Below are 16,392 nucleotides of genomic sequence, written 5' to 3'. Positions count from 1 at the left end.
GGCTTGCCTAGTTCCACGATAGGCACCATCATGTTAGGGTTAGTTTTGGGTCGTGACATTATGTTTTTTGTGTTTTATATTTTCTCTGAATATTTAGGGGGGATATTGAGATGCACGAAATTTTAGTCATATCGTGAATATCCACTCTCTCTGGTGATGATCTTGGACTAAACGCAATGTTTAGTCTTGGTATGTTTATCTTGGCTAACATTGATAAAATCGTACTAATAACTGACTTTGTAATTATTGTAAAATATTGGTTGTTGAAACTCATTTTGCTCACAAACTGCAGATCTATTCATGCCATCATTCCTTGTGTGGGATACAATTATGTGAAATTTCACAATATAAGTATCACGGGAGGGAAAAACGTAAATTCTAATTGTTCCATCTTATTTCTCGTACCGATTGATATGGGATACACGTGCAACGCACGTGATTAAAAACTAGTTTTAAAATTAACTTGAAAGCTAATTAACTTTTAACATTCTCCTTTTCCCGTTGACATGACCAGATCTGGGTGAGAAGAAATTGGGTCAATTTTGAGTTCCCTTCGCGGAAAATTTTATATGAAAATAAGGCAAAATAATTTGTTTAGTATATAAAATATGTTGAATCTGCTCAACAAACAAGGTTCCAGGCAGTGGTAAAGGTGGTTCTAGTTACTCCAAATACAAACTATGATATTTTGTCAATGTTTTTGATCATTTTGCACAAATTTCTCGCTCCGCCACTAATCACATTAAATATTAGGTAATACTATTTATTTTTTCTCTCTACATTTAGCTTATGTATTAAGAGTTTAATTTCTTTCTCATAAACTCAGAGCCGCAACTAGCTCACAAATTCTATACCTTTCATGTCCTCTCTTATTTTCTCCTCTACTTTTTAACAAGGCAAAATGCCCTCGTGGTCACTTAAATTTATACCCGTTTGTTAATCCGGTAGACAGACTTACACCATTTCCATTTGAGCACTCCAACTTGACATGAGTACCAATAAATACATCCAACCGAGCGTGTATATCAATTGCGATGACATGTAAAACACATCATATGCTAGACTATTAATTACTTGACATGTGTTATTTGGAGTCCATTACTCAAATGGTCACTCAACTATCCCAAATTATCCGCTAAAGTCACTTTTCTTTTTTTTGTAACAAAAAAGTCACTTAACTATGCATATAGCACTCAGAAGGTCACTCAACTAGATTTTCCAAATTTTGGATTATCAAATACCTATTTTACCCTCTAAATTATAAATATTTATCTTCTTCTTTATTTTTTTAACTTTTTAATATTATGATTTTCTCCTTTTTAATTTATATTATGGACTTACCTATATAATAAATAAATTTTATTTATAAATTTAAAAATAAAAATTATTTAAGCATATATAATGCTGGAACAACAAAATAATGAGCATAGTAAAAAATATTAATTAGAATAATTTGTTCGTAATAATTTTAGTATTAACAACAAAAATTAAAAAATTTATTTATACAATTGAGAATGAAAAAAAATAAAGGTTGTAATATATATATATATATATATATATATATATATATATATATATATATATATATATATATATATATATACATGTCACGTAATATAAAAATAATTATTTAAATAAAAGTATTTTTATAATATACATCATATATGGTTGAAAATTATGCTCAATTATATTATTATTCCGTCATTATATGAGCTGAAAACTAATTTTTTATTTTTTATTTTATAAATAAAATATATTTTTCTATAGGTAAGTCGACAATGTAGATTAATAAGAGAAAAAACTTGTACTATTTAAAAAGTTAAAAAAATTGATAATTTAGAGCGTAAAATAGGTATTTGACAATCAAAAATTTGGAAAATCTATTTGAGTGACCTTCTGAGTGTCATATGCATAGTTAAGTGACTTTGTTGTTACAAACGAAAGAAAAGTGACTTTAGGAGATAATTTGGGATAATTGAGTGACCATTTGAGTAATGCACTCTTATTATTTGTGGGTCCCATTTCTATTAATTTATTAAAATTTTATTTCATTTGCACTTCTCTTCTCTAGTGAACTCCCTCCACCCCACCCCACCCCAAATCAGTAAAAGAAGCTATTGCCGGAAAAAGCCTCCGACCAAAGCCCAAAATCCGAGAAACTCACAGACCATCGAAAAACTTGAGTTGGCCGGAGAACTTACGGGTAAATGTCTCTAATCCGCGACGAATAGTTCACTCTTGGTGCCTACCTACTCATTTTGTTAATTTTCAGCCACCATTTTCGCCCGAAACCCCTAACGCATTTGATTTCAACCATATTAATCACCATATCCGTCAAACCTCCTTCCCACCAAGCCCACTGGCATAGTTCAAACCATAAATAACTCAACTAAATATCCCCTGCCACAAAAATTTAAAGAAAGAAAAAGAAAAAGAAAAGAGCAATGACTAGATTGGATCGAACAATATAGATGCCCTAATCCGTTTCAAGAAAAGATTGATAATTAAAAGAAATGGAAAGGGGATGGGAGATGACATGGAATTGGACAGTTGGGAGGACTGGATATGGAACTAAAGAAATGGGGATGAGAGAGGGGGCGAAGGGGGTGGGAGGAAGTGCGTTTTTTATTTTGTTTTGTTATCTTTTCATTAATTATATATTTTTTAATACTTTTTCTATCAAAGTATTACATTCACACGCTTTTTGAGCGTGGTTTGCACACAATTTGGCCATGTCAGCTATGTTGCCTCCACATAGGCATGGTCAACGATCAAAGTGGTTTATTAGTTAACAAATATCGGAATTGAAGTGTTCAAATGGAAATTATACAAGTTTGTATACCGGGTTGACAAACAGATACAAGTTTAAGTGGCTACGAGGCCGTTTTGCCTTTCAAGAAATTATTTTCTCTTACCGTTGGTACTTTACTAAAACTCCAAGGGGTCGTTTGGTATAAGGGATAAGTAAAAATAGTGTTGGGATAAAAATTTAATGCCACCTTATACCTTGTTTGGTTACCAAACCTGGGATAAGTTATCTCTGGATTAAATTTAGTACCGGGATAACTTATACCTTGTAGGGGACGGGATAATTAGTGCTGGGAGTATTATCCTAGGACAAAATAATAAAATTCACAAAAATAGCCCCGAGGTCTTCTTTCCAAATATTCGTTGGGTTCATTTGTTTCTCTTTATGTGCTTGAAAATTATAAACTTTTGCTCATAAATTCTATTTTCTAATTGAATTTTTTTGTATATTAATTCTATTCATTTTTATTATGGCAAAATTAAGTTTTCTTATGGATCATCAACTATTGTCTGATATCAGCAAGAAGATTTAGAAGAAGAAATCAGTAAATATATTTCAAAGAATTGAAAACTAGCGCCTTAAAAAATTAATTAATACTTGTTGATGTAAGAATTGAAAATTGACGAGTCAACTTGATAAAGAAGCAAGAAGATGAAGGGTAAATAAGATGGAGGGTATTTTTGTAAACAAACTTATTCTTCTTAGATATTATGTAATGCATGTTATTTTTAATATAACATACCAAACAATTAATAAAAAATAATATCAGGATAACTAATCGCAGCATAACTTATCACATCATAATCTGTATTCAAACCAAATGACCTGTAAAAGAGTTTAATCCATTTAAAATGGTTTTCACGTGAATATCTTTTTCCTCCAAACTTCCAGCTAGTTCTGGTACTAGGCATAGGACAACCTAGTTCATGGCCGAGAAAATTCAGGCCATGTATTAACTTGATAATGTAAATTATTTTTATATTTATCTAAAAGGTAATTGTAATTAAATATTTTATAATAAATATTAATTGTTAACATAATAAAAATAGTAATTGATTTATTTTAGTAAGTTAAACTACATTAATGGTATACATATTTTATGTTGTTATAATAATTAATCTGTTATAGTAGATAAATAATAATAATTAATATGTTATAATAGGTTAAATTATATTGATAGCGTAAAGTTGAAGAAATATATTATCAGTCTCATAAGCTGACCTGCGCAACTACTTCATCACTTGTTGAAAATTTTGAAAGGAAAAAATATCTTTCATGCGGTAATTCAAATACAGTATAGTGGAATTGCCAAATCCAATTAATTTTTTTTAGAAAACATTTTTCATTCAACAAACATGCCCTTGACGTCACAAAAGTTTAAGATGTTACTTCCTCCGTTCACTTTTATTTGACATATTTTGACTTTTAACGTCCCTTAAGAAATAATAAATTAAGTGTATAATTTACCATGATACCCATATTAATTGATGTATATTTTATTGAATTTGAGAAAATGATTTAAAATGAGTAATTAATACGGTGAGTATAACAGGGAAAAAAAAAATTGTCTTCTCTTGATATGCGTAAAGTGACAAGTAAAAATAAAAATTTATTTTTAATATACATACCAAATAAAAGTGAACTGAGGGAGTAAATCTAAATCACTGTCTTAAAGGGATCAACTTGAGAGCAAGGAAGGAGTCGGTGGGGGAAGGGGTTTTATTTGTTCCCATTCACCAAAAGAATTACACTGTTTATATACAGTTAAAATTATTTTTATAAATATATAATAAATATTGACTTCTCTTGATTTATTCATGTATTTACTTTTTTATATTTTAAATCCCCTTATAAAAATCACAACAACAATTGAGATTAGAGTTGAACTTAATTTAAAGACTGCAAACTTCATCGTACTTGGTTCCTACAGGCAAAATAGCTAGTCTTTAACTTTGAAAAAGGGGGCGCCTTCTCCTAAAAGGAAATAGCTGATTAATTAAGATTTACTAAGATTTAAGACGATTCCCTCTTCTTCTTTCTATCCTATTCACGAACCGCACAACCCCAAAATTTTCTTTCATTAAAATATGATGCAATAAAAACGGTATTTAAGTTACGAGTATACGTTTTATGCACTATTACCTATTACTTATTAGATAATTATGAAAATAATATTTTATTATAAACATTAATTTGTAACTTCCTAAAATAATTCATAACCGTAATTACTATAATAAGTTAAACTATACTGATAAAGTAAAAAAGTTTTACACAATTTCATCCGTGTACATAATTTAGTTCCTTCAGTAAAAGTCAAGTAACAACGTCAACGCATAATACATAATCCAAATTAATTGCGTACGAAGAAGTTGAGTGTAGCAAAAGGTGTAGCCTTGGTCAAGCTTCTATATAAACTAGCACATTTTCAGCTCTTTCGGTCACAACAAGCTGCTCTTTAAAGAGAAAAAAGAGAGAAAAAAGAAAGAATTAAAGAGCAAATTAAGATGGAAGTAATGCAGGTACTTCACATGAACAATGGAGAAGGAGAGTATAGCTATGCCAAAAACTCCAATATCCAGGTTATATATCGTCATCAAATGATTAAAACAGCTGAAATATATTTACTTTCCTGATATATATACTTCCCTTAATTTAGTTCGTATATCAATTATATTTTCTGGTAAAAAAGATTTTTCTTATATTATTGTTTTCCTTGGGCGACACAATAGTTGTTTGTCTCACTATATCTATCAAGGTGGCCACATGAAGATTTATCAAGGTATTTGTGGATCGAATCAATAGAACTAATAATCAAATAAAGAGGTATCAAAGAAAATATTTAAAAAAACTCAAGAAAGTAATTTAGGAAAGAAGACCATTTTCCCAAGAGTGAAAGAAAAAGCTATCAACTTGGCCTACTTTCTAAGCTATATAATATATTATCTTTATCTCTAAAGTTGGATTATCAAGGTCCTGATCCAGCTGAAAAACTATATTCTTCCGAAAATTCTTCTTTTAACCGGTTCTTAAAATCTAATCAAATTCTAGTTTTCATCCCATGAATTTTCATTTAAAAAAGAAATATTAGACCAGTGTTATTGAAATTTGGTTTGATGAATTTGTAGAGGAAGATAATATCAGCAACAAATTCAAGGCTTAAAGAAGCAGTGATAAGCATTTTGAGAAAGAACAAAAAAATGGCAGAAAGCATTGGCATTGCTGATTTAGGTTGCTCCTCGGGACCGAACGCTTTGATAGTCGTCACAGAAGTTATAAATATCATAGACGCAACGTGTCGAAAATCGGGCAGATCGTTGCCGGAGTTGAGAATTTATCTTAATGATCTTCCGGGGAATGATTTCAATGACATATTTAGGTCTTTGCCAGAATTCTTTCACAAAGTAAAAGAAGAGAAAGGTTCAGAAAATTGCTATGTTGCAGGGGTGCCTGGTTCATTTTATGGAAGGCTTTTTCCACTAAAAAGCATGCACTTTATTCACTCTTCCTCTAGTCTCCATTGGCTCTCGCAGGTCAGTATTAATTGTCAATTTGACACTATTACTATTCGAGTTGTTAAACAGATTTTTCTTTAACTATGACTATTATGACTTGGAATAATACTGTTTTAATGTAGTTTTCGAATATGTGAAAGTTTTATTTCAATTTGAAGTTGTTATGTTCGAATTTCGTTGAAAATTTATAGTAGTTTGAGTGATTACTCCCACTACTAGAAATACCGATTTCGACAGACTTTTATCGGTCAAAATTAGGTTGTCGGTAATAAATAGCGACCGAAGTCGGTCGCAATTTCCGAACGATGTCGATCGTTCAATTAAATTTCACAAACGACTGAAAAAGTAAAAATTTACCGAAAAAACCGACAGGATAGTATTCTACCACTAGACCATTGGTACATTTTGGTCTAAGACTTTTTTTTATTTTATTTATATTCTTTCGTTGCATTTTCGCACGAAAATATTATTAAAAGTATAAAATTACCGACCGAAGTTAGTCTGTTATATGAAAAATCAATCGATTTCGGTCGACTTCTTAAAAATTAAATTTCGCAAGATGCAAAAATAATTTTTCGTATTTTTATGCCAAAAAAACGATCAAGTTGGTCGATTTTATAAAAAAAAATTAAAAAATTAAAAAAATTTGAAAACTAGAACTATATCTTATCAGGACATAAGTTATTCTTAACACTATATATCTTCTTGTCAGTTTTCTATGTTTGTTTTTCTCTCACAATCAAAATGAAACAAGAAGTAGGGGCACTTTAATTAATTGCAATAGGTCGAGGACAAACTAAGGAATTGACTTCATAACTACTATATCTACCCTACCATTTTCATGCGAATCAGTTATTTTAGCTAGGGGTCAATGGTTAAGCTCGGTCGATTATTTTATAAAATTTATATCATATCAATTTTTTGGTTATTTTATTATGTATAATCAAAATTAGACTTTTAGAAATCGTATCGATAATGTCGGTTTTTCTTCGGTATCGGTACGGTTCGGTTAATTTTTGGTATTTTTTTAAATGTCACTTAAAAGTCACTAGTAGAAGTAGAATGCAACAACATACATACTTTTATAGAACTTAGCAAAACTCTCTAGATATTTTTACTATTTAAAGAGTGATGAATTAAGAAAACATGAAAGATAGCGAGAGTATAAATCCATCAACTATTCTACAACAGCGTAAAAGAAACTATGCAAAGACAAAGAAAATATAAATCACACGAGTGGAAAGATATTAAGTAAGTTGGGACTCAAAAATAAAGTCTATAGAAGATTAAATATTCGAAAATATAAATTTAAATCATACGAAAGAAAAAATATTTAATACATTGTAGTTTGCTACTCATAATTGCTAGAATACCTTGTGTCTTGCTAGTGAATATGTTGGAAATAATTTAGTTTCAATAGTAGTATAATAGGTTTGGGAATAAGGATTTTAAGTTTAATTACTTGTTGACTTGTAATCGTTTTCATAATTTCAAGGCCCAAGAAAAATGTTAATACTTTATTATTTTTAAACTTAATATATAAATATATTTTTCAATGTAAATTTATTCGGTACGGTTCGGTATTTTTTTCGGTTTATTTTCATAAAATAAAAAACCTACCCTAATTATCGGTACGATTATAGATTTATATAAAAATTTACGGTTTTATTAAAAGAAACCTAAAAATCGGTTCGGTTCGGTGCGATACGTTTCGGTCGGTTTAGTTGATTTTTAAATATTTATTGACACCCATAATTTTAGGCACCCTATTTTAATACTATGTATCTTTTTTCTTACCAAGGGTGTTTTGGTACGAAGAAAAAAAAATTACTTAAATAATTTGAAAAATATTTTTCGCTGAAGTCATTTTTCTCCGTTCAATATTCTTCCCCCCCCCCCTCCCCAAAAAGGAAACATTTTCCAAAAACACTTTCATGTGATTGAAACTTTTCGCTTGGATAAAAGAGGACACATTATGCATCTACCTGCCTTAGCTTTAGATAATTTGGATTGGAATAAATTATGCTTTCAACGTTAAAGTTTAAACAGAAGATTTCTTTTGAACAATAGAGTTATTGTTAACTAGTACGAAAAAGTTTATGCACATTGGTGCAAATGAACTGTTACTTTTGACTCGTACTGAATTTTACACTGTTCTTTATTATTACATAAATGCTGCATTCACGTCGGTTATCATATTACATTGTTGTTACTATTGTTTGTTGCTTGGTTGTTTTAATTTTACTGTTTCTTGAGTCGAGAGTCTATCATGGAACAATCTTTTTATCTTTATAAGATAGGGGTAAAAACTGCATACACACACTCCACTTATAAAATTACACTGAGTTTGTTGTTATTTTTGTAGTACTAAATTTTACACTATGGGTGTATTTGGTACGAAGGAAAACATTTTCTGAAAAATATTTTTTAATTTTTCTATGTTTGGCTGGCTTAAATGTTTTGAAAAACATTTTCATCATGAACTCATTTTACTCACATTGAAGTAAAATATTTTCCCTATCAAAAGAAGTGAAAATGTTTTTCAAAACTCTTTTTCAACTTTCCCCACCCTATTCCACATCCCCAGCCCCCACCATTGGGGTTTGGGGGTGAGGGGGCTGGGATATAGGAAACATGAGGATTTCGGGGAAGGGGGAAGTAAGGAAAGTAGCATAAAAAGTTATTTTTCTAAAAAATATTTTCTGCTCTTTAAACAAAACACTAGAAAATGTTTTCCGAAATTTTTTTTTTCGCTCACCAATCAAATAAGGAATAATTTGTGATAAAACCATTCACTTTCGGAAAAACATTTTCCTTGGAAAAATTGTTATTCCTACCAAACACACCCTATATGTCACCAAAAAGGCAAAAACAAAAGAGAGTAATAGAGATCTACTCTACCTACTGGCTACTAGTAGGTAGATGACCATTTTTGTCATGAAATGTTTAATCTTGTCCTTTTTCAATGACTTTACGGTACGAGTATTCCGCCATTTTTATGTACCTTTTTTTGGGTCAGTAGCATTTTCACTCGAATTCAATTACACATGTCAAACTCATTTATTCTAAATGTGAAAAACCATCAAACAGGTTCCACCTGGTTTGGGTACCAATGCAAGGACAACCCTAAACAAAGGGAAATTATACATATCAAGTACTAGTCCAAGTGAAGTAATCAATAAATACATGTCACAGTTTCAGAAAGACTTCTTTTTATTCCTTCAATCACGTTCGCCGGAGATGGTTGCCGGCGGGCGGATGTTGTTGTCTCTCATGGGGAGGAGCTCTATTGATCCCACGGCGGAAGATGGTTGTTACTACCAGTGGGAGCTCCTTGCACTAGCACTTTCTATTTTGGTATCTAAGGTTATTCTCCTAAAACCTATCTTATGATCTCTTTGTATTTGGTTACTCATTTCTGTTGAAAAAAGAAGAAGTCAAAATTCAATTTGATCAGATTTTTCGATTTTTCCTAAAGTTAAAGCCAGTGTCGCATATGTACTATTCATATTGTCCAGGATGCGACTACAACTTTTAACTAAGATTTTACGTTCTTTTTTAAATAAATAAATAAAAAAGTCAAGGTAGGGTAGAATAGCACAGTCGGTCCATTAGTTATTGGTATAATAACAATAATAATAAACCCAATGAATATTCACATATGGGGTCGGGAGGGTAGGGTGTACGCAAATCTTACTCATATTCTGAAAGGGCAGAAATATTGTTTCTGGTAGACCCTCGGCTATCATAAGTTATTGATAAATTCTGATTTCGGGTCTTATGATATATGTTGAACTAAGCTCTATTAAAATGTGTTTTTGTTCCATCTATGTAAAAGAAGTTGTATTTAGACTTTTTTAAGAAATGTATTACCCTCAAATATGGAGTTATTATAAAAACTTAACATAACAAATGGTGTAACTGTTATTAATTAATTAAATTTGTGAAAATTCAAAGACAGGGGGTTAAAAATATCATATTTTAACTAATTGAAGATTAAATGTGCTTACTTAGATATTATAAGGGCTAGAATAATATTTGTCTATATTTGAGGGATTAAAAGAGCAAATTTCCGGAAAATTACTCATAATAAGTCTTATATTCAATACTATGTGGCACACCTACTTAAAATTTTAGATTTGGTATAACTAGGAGTCTATACCAATACTATCACCAATTTGTTATTGTTAGCTTTGGGACCATATTAATATTTATTCATACCACCCTTCTGAGTGAAGCCCACACTCACTCAAAATTTCTCTGCCCTAAACATAGTAATTCATCTATGCAGGGTTTAGTAGAAGAGGAGAAAGTAGACTCCTTTAATGCACCATACTATGCACCATGCCCCGAGGAAGTGACAATCGCAGTAGAAAAAGAAGATTCTTTTGTGATTAATCGTCTCCAGACTTTTGAGGTTGAGTGAGACGCCAGTATTTCTTTAAATTCAACACCATGCGATAGCGAAGACAAAAATGACCAATTGTGTATGAAATCAGCATCAAGAGGTCAACAAGTTGCTAAAACAATTAGGGCTGTGGTTGAATCAATGGTGGAATCTCATTTTGGAAATGAAATTATGGAAGACTTGTTTAAAGTGTATAGTGATCTTGTGGATGATTACATTTACAAGAATAGAGCCGTTTACATCAATTTAGCTGTTTCTCTTACACGCAAGGATAATGTTCTAGACTTGTAGTAGTAGCACAAGCAAAATGATCAATATGTAAACTCCACATGTCAATAAGGGGTTGGATCATTTCTTATTCTCTTTTTTTCTTTCACGAATTTCAACTGAATTAAAATGTATCGAGTGCGTTATTCTAACACAATAAAAACTTATCACGCTTAATGTTTACACTAAATCAATAAATATCAAATATGTATCTTTCCTATGCACATTTATTACCGTGTCTTGAATGGCTTTTTCCTTCTTTCCTCGTTTGTTTTGGTCCAAACTTTAGCAATCTTTATGTTTCCATTCTGTTATTTATAGAAAATTTTACCTCTTATATCAAACTATTACATTTTATTTATTGTACACCAAAATTATTTTAAAATATTAATATCTATAGCTACTTTTTATATTTTATAACAAAATAGGTATTTATTGTATACACTACCATATAAATGCGAGATACGCTATTTATGTTTTTTTTCTCTTTCTTTCAGTTAACACCCGTTCTCTCTCAAGTCACAACAAGAATTTTCTTCTTTCTCTCTCCGCGATCTCCCTCTCATAGAAAGATTGTAGGAACAAATTTCTCAGAATTGATCTTCAACATTTTTGCTCCAAAAGTTTGTGGTAATTGATAAAGCTTTTGGCCGGTTCACGCTAAATTACTCTGCCATTCTTCTTTTTCTCTCTTCACTCTTTTTTAAAATTTTTGCCATTATTAGGTTTTGAGAAAGAAACTTCAAATTTCGTTTTCAATGGCTGATTCAACAACTTCGAAGAACGAGGTATACCCGCTAAAGCACGTAATTTTAATCGTCGGCATCAGAATCGTTGACGTCATCATCCACTATTGGCTCAACCTATTAGGCGAACAGATCTGGCCATGGCTACGCCGGAGAAGATTTGAGGGTCGGGTGTTTGTTCGTCTCCATTTTCAGTTTTAATACAATGTATACAGTATTTTTCTTGGCCAAAAAAAGCCATCTCCGACGAACTTTCTTCTCTTCTTTACTTTTTAGTCACATACAATGATACAAATACATTATATTCTATACAAATACACTCAAATACAATATATGTTTGTATAAATATATTATTTTTTCACCTGTATTTATGTATTCCGAAGGTCTGTATTTTTTTAATACAGCCGAATATTACTGTATTTTGTGATTTTTTGTTGTTTGAATAAAGTTGAATTGAATATGATGAATTGAATACAATGTATAATAGTGAATAATGAATATCTGTGAATTGAATACAATGTATACAGTCGGATTGAATAGAACGGTATACACCCTATTTCTTAATTATGTCAATTTTTTATAAATACAATCGCGCGAATACATGACATACAGTACAATAGCAGTAAAATTTATGTAGAATTGATTTTGTTGAGTTAAATTATGAGTGATACACGCTAATTGATCCTCTTTCTATTATTAAACAGCTGGACTCACATATTCTTTAGGTGAATTCTGTTATTGTATTCATGAATATAGTAGCACGAATACAGCGAATACAGTCGCATAACTGGACTCCTCTACTACTTTATTCATGAATACAGTAGCGCGAATACATCGAATATAGTAGCGTAGCAGCGAAATTTAGGTAGAATTAATTTTGTTGAGTTAAATTAGGAGTGATACACGCTAATTGATTCTCTTTTCGTTATTAAATAGCTGGACTCCCCTAATTTTTAGGCGAATTCCGCTATTGTATTAATGAATACAGTACCGTGAATATAACGAATACAGTCGCACAACTGGACTCCCATATTCTTTAGGCGAATTCTGCTATTGTATTCACGAATACTGTAGCGCGAATACAACGAATACACTCGCGTAACAACTAAATAATAGCTATAGAAAATAATTATGTATATAGTAGCTATAGAAAGTTAATAGCCACTAAACAATAGTGGTTTCTGAAAATTCTTCTTATTTATAGTACTTATATTTTGTGAAAACATATTGGGTCGATGCCAACCTACGGATTGCGTTGTAAAAATTACACAGGGCACCCTATTTGGTCACCCCCATTTAACATATACCTACTTTTAAAATTTTTTTTAACTTGTACCCACTTTTTAAACAACTCCAGGCCTCTTTCTCCTCCTCCTTCTCCTCCTTCATTTTCTTCTTCTCCTCCTTCTTCTTCTTCTCCTCCTTCTCCTTCTCCTCCTTCTTCTGCTTCTCCTCCTCCTTAACTTGTACCCACTTTTTAAACAACTCCCCCTCCTTCTCCTCCTTTGTTTTCTTCTTCTTCTTCTTCTCCTCATCCTTCTTCTTCTTCTTCTTCTTCTTCTTCTTCTTCTTCTTCTTCTTCTTTTACTACTACTTCTTCATCTTCTTCTTTTTCTTCTCCTTCTTCTTTTTCTTCGGGTGATAATGATTTTATATGGTGGTTGTGAACATATTTTAATGTAGTTTATGATGTTTTACAATGGTGAGCTGTTATGACACTTTATTTTTTTACTATTGTTTAAGGTTTTTTCTTTTCTTTTTCTTAATTACAAAATGGGTTCATTAGATTTATTGTTGTTTTGACAAATTGATGATTGTGGTTTGTTCCTGATGATATTTGGAGGTTATGTTTCAAATTTGAGCTCAATTGGAGTAGATTTAGGTATTAAATCGTATATTGAATTGTTATAATTCGAAGAACAAATTTTTATTTTTGGGCAATTTGTACTTCAGGCCTATTTGGTCTTAAGTGCATAAAAACGTTGGTTGCACTTCAGACCTTTTGGCCTTAAGTGCATATGAAGTGTAATTTTTGACTTCAGACTTATTGGCCTTAAGTGTAGCAAAACGTTTGTTGCACTGCAGACCTTATGGTCTTAAGTGCATCTGAAGTGCAATTTTTCACTTCAGACTTATTGGCCTTAAGTATAGCAAAACGTTTGTTGCACTTAAGACCTTTTGGCCTTAAGTGCATCTGAAGTGCAATTTTTCACTTCAGACTTATTGGCCTTAAGTGCATGAAACCATTGGTTACACTTCAGACCTATTTGGCCTTAAGTGCATCTGAAGTGTAAATTTTCACTTCAAACTTATTGGCCTTAAGTGTATGAAAATATTTGCTGCACTTCAGACTTATTGGCCTTACGTGCATCTGAAGTGTAATTTTTCACTTCAAACTTATTAGCCTTAAGTGCATGAAACCATTGGTTGCACTTCCGATCTATTTTGGCCTTAAGTGCATTTGAAGTGCAATTTTTTCACTTCAGACTAATTTTTTTTAACTCCAGACCCGATAAGTCTGAAGTTGATCGTAAATTAAGTACGCTCGCAAACCTTTTTGTAAAGTGGGTATAGGTTCATTGTAACCCCAAAATCGGGTATAGATACAAAAGCCCCGATTGCACGCTGGATGACAAAAATATTATGGACATCCTTATGTTCATTAGACAGAATTAAATTAGTACTTCCTTTTTCATATTAAGATCATGAAATGTAAGACTATCTTGCTAAAATATCATTTTAATATCATTTTCACAAGTTTCTAAGTTTAAATCTAATCAAGTAATAAAATCTTTTATTATAATTTTAATATTTTGCTACATTATCTACTTATATATATATATATAGAGAGAGAGAGGGGGGACTTGGCTCTAGCCGGTGGCAATATTTATTTTTCTCTATCGGTACACGCCACCACTTAATAACGTCTACTAAAGAATAGTAGTACAATTAATTTTGTCGTCCACTTTCCCTTTTAGAAAGGGATCGGAAAGAATAAAAGAAAAAGGAAAATAATTCATTCATTCATTAAACTCTTCACCACAGTGCCCATAGTCGTCTTCTAGGGATATTGTATTTGTACTTCATAATATATTATGTAACTAGGAGAAAAAATGCAGCTACTACTCAATCACACGTCTCGTTTATGTTATTGGTTTTGGTACAGAGAACCAAATTTTTATACTAAATTTATACTCATTATTGAAAGTACCAAATTCTGAATCTGGTACTATAACACTACATACGCCTCCATACAGGGCCTAGTAGAAGGGGAGAAAGTAGACTCCTTTAATGCACCATGTCCTAAGGAAGTGATAGAGAAAGAAGGTTCATTTAAGAAGGTTTATTTACAATTAATCGTGGCTTTTGAGGTTGAGTTGTACGCCACCATTTTTTTGAATTCTACACTATGCGATAGCGAAGACAAAAATGGCCAATTGTGTATGAAATCAGCATCAAGAGGTCAACAAGTTGCTAAAACAATTAGGGCTGTGGTTGAATCAATGGTGGAATCTCATTTTGGAAATGAAATTATGGATGACTTGTTTAAAGTGTATAGTGATCTTGTGGATGATTAGATTTACAAGAATAGAGCCGTTTACATCAATTTAGTTGTTTCTCTTACACGCAAGGATAATGTTCTAGACTTCTAGAGTAGCCTAAACAAAATGATCAATATGTAAACTCCACAGGTCAATAAGGGGTTGAATCATTTCTTATTCTTTTTTTTTTCTTTCACAAATTTCAATTGAAACAAAATGTATCAAGTAGTACATTATTGAAACATGATAAAAATTCATCCTTCTTTGATATTCACACAAAACTAATAAATATAAAATATATATTTTTCATACACATATTTATCACAGGTCTCAGACTGCTTTTTCCATTCTTTCCTTTTTTTTTTTTGTGGGGGTCCAAACTTTAGCAATGTTTATGTTTCCCTCGAGGATTGAAATATCCCAAAAATAATTTAGGCACAAACAAAAAATTAACAAAGACTATATAGAAGAAATTTATTAAACTAGAGAGAGAACGTGGTATGATACTTTTTCACAACTTATAAACTCTTAAATATCTCTACATCATAGCTACTTCTCCACAATAAAAAATATGTAGTAATACCCCTATTTATAATACTACAAACCCAAAAACCTATTCCAATATAAAATTGGTAAATAAAACCTAACTAGACATGAATTAAATAAACTACCAAATATCAAATCATAAACAACTTAGGAATAATAATTAATCTTGGTTTAATTTTCAACAGCCTCCCTTAAACCAAGATCTTCAGACTTGAGCATGCCATGAGTAACATCAAGCCTTGTAGAACGTACATACTTTAGGCTCTCTATTAATTTTCTAAAATATGTTGCATCAACAAAGTCGCGAGTATCATCTTTAGTTAACTTCAATTTAAGGTGACATCATATAAGCTGGTATAGTACACCATGACCAAGAATCATTTTAAGGCCAATTAACCAGAAATCCTAAAAAAATCAACAAAGACTATATAGAAGAAATTTATTAAACTAGAGAGAGAACGTGGTATGATGCTTTTTCACAACTCATAAACTCTTGAATATCTCTACATCATAGCTACTTCTCCGCAATAAAAAATATATAGTAATACTCCTATTTATAATA

The 16,392-nt window shown here is 31.2% G+C and overlaps 1 protein-coding gene across 1 annotated transcript; it reads left to right on the top strand.

The window, feature by feature from the left end:
• Window positions 1–5,259: 5,259 nt before the first annotated feature.
• On the top strand, window positions 5,260–15,431 carry LOC104112903 (probable jasmonic acid carboxyl methyltransferase 2). The gene is given in 7 exon segments (XM_009622945.4): window positions 5,260–5,388; window positions 5,935–6,339; window positions 9,412–9,687; window positions 10,613–11,016; window positions 11,565–11,619; window positions 11,722–11,784; window positions 15,000–15,431. Coding segments are annotated over 7 exon segments (1,599 nt in total). The 5' UTR covers window positions 5,260–5,313; the 3' UTR covers window positions 15,321–15,431.
• The last annotated feature ends 961 nt before the right edge of the window (window positions 15,432–16,392 follow it).

Source organism: Nicotiana tomentosiformis, chromosome 4, assembly GCF_000390325.3.
Source record: "Nicotiana tomentosiformis chromosome 4, ASM39032v3, whole genome shotgun sequence".
NCBI classification, from domain to species: Eukaryota; Viridiplantae; Streptophyta; class Magnoliopsida; order Solanales; family Solanaceae; genus Nicotiana; species Nicotiana tomentosiformis.
This window is presented reverse-complemented; position numbering and strand designations above follow the sequence as displayed.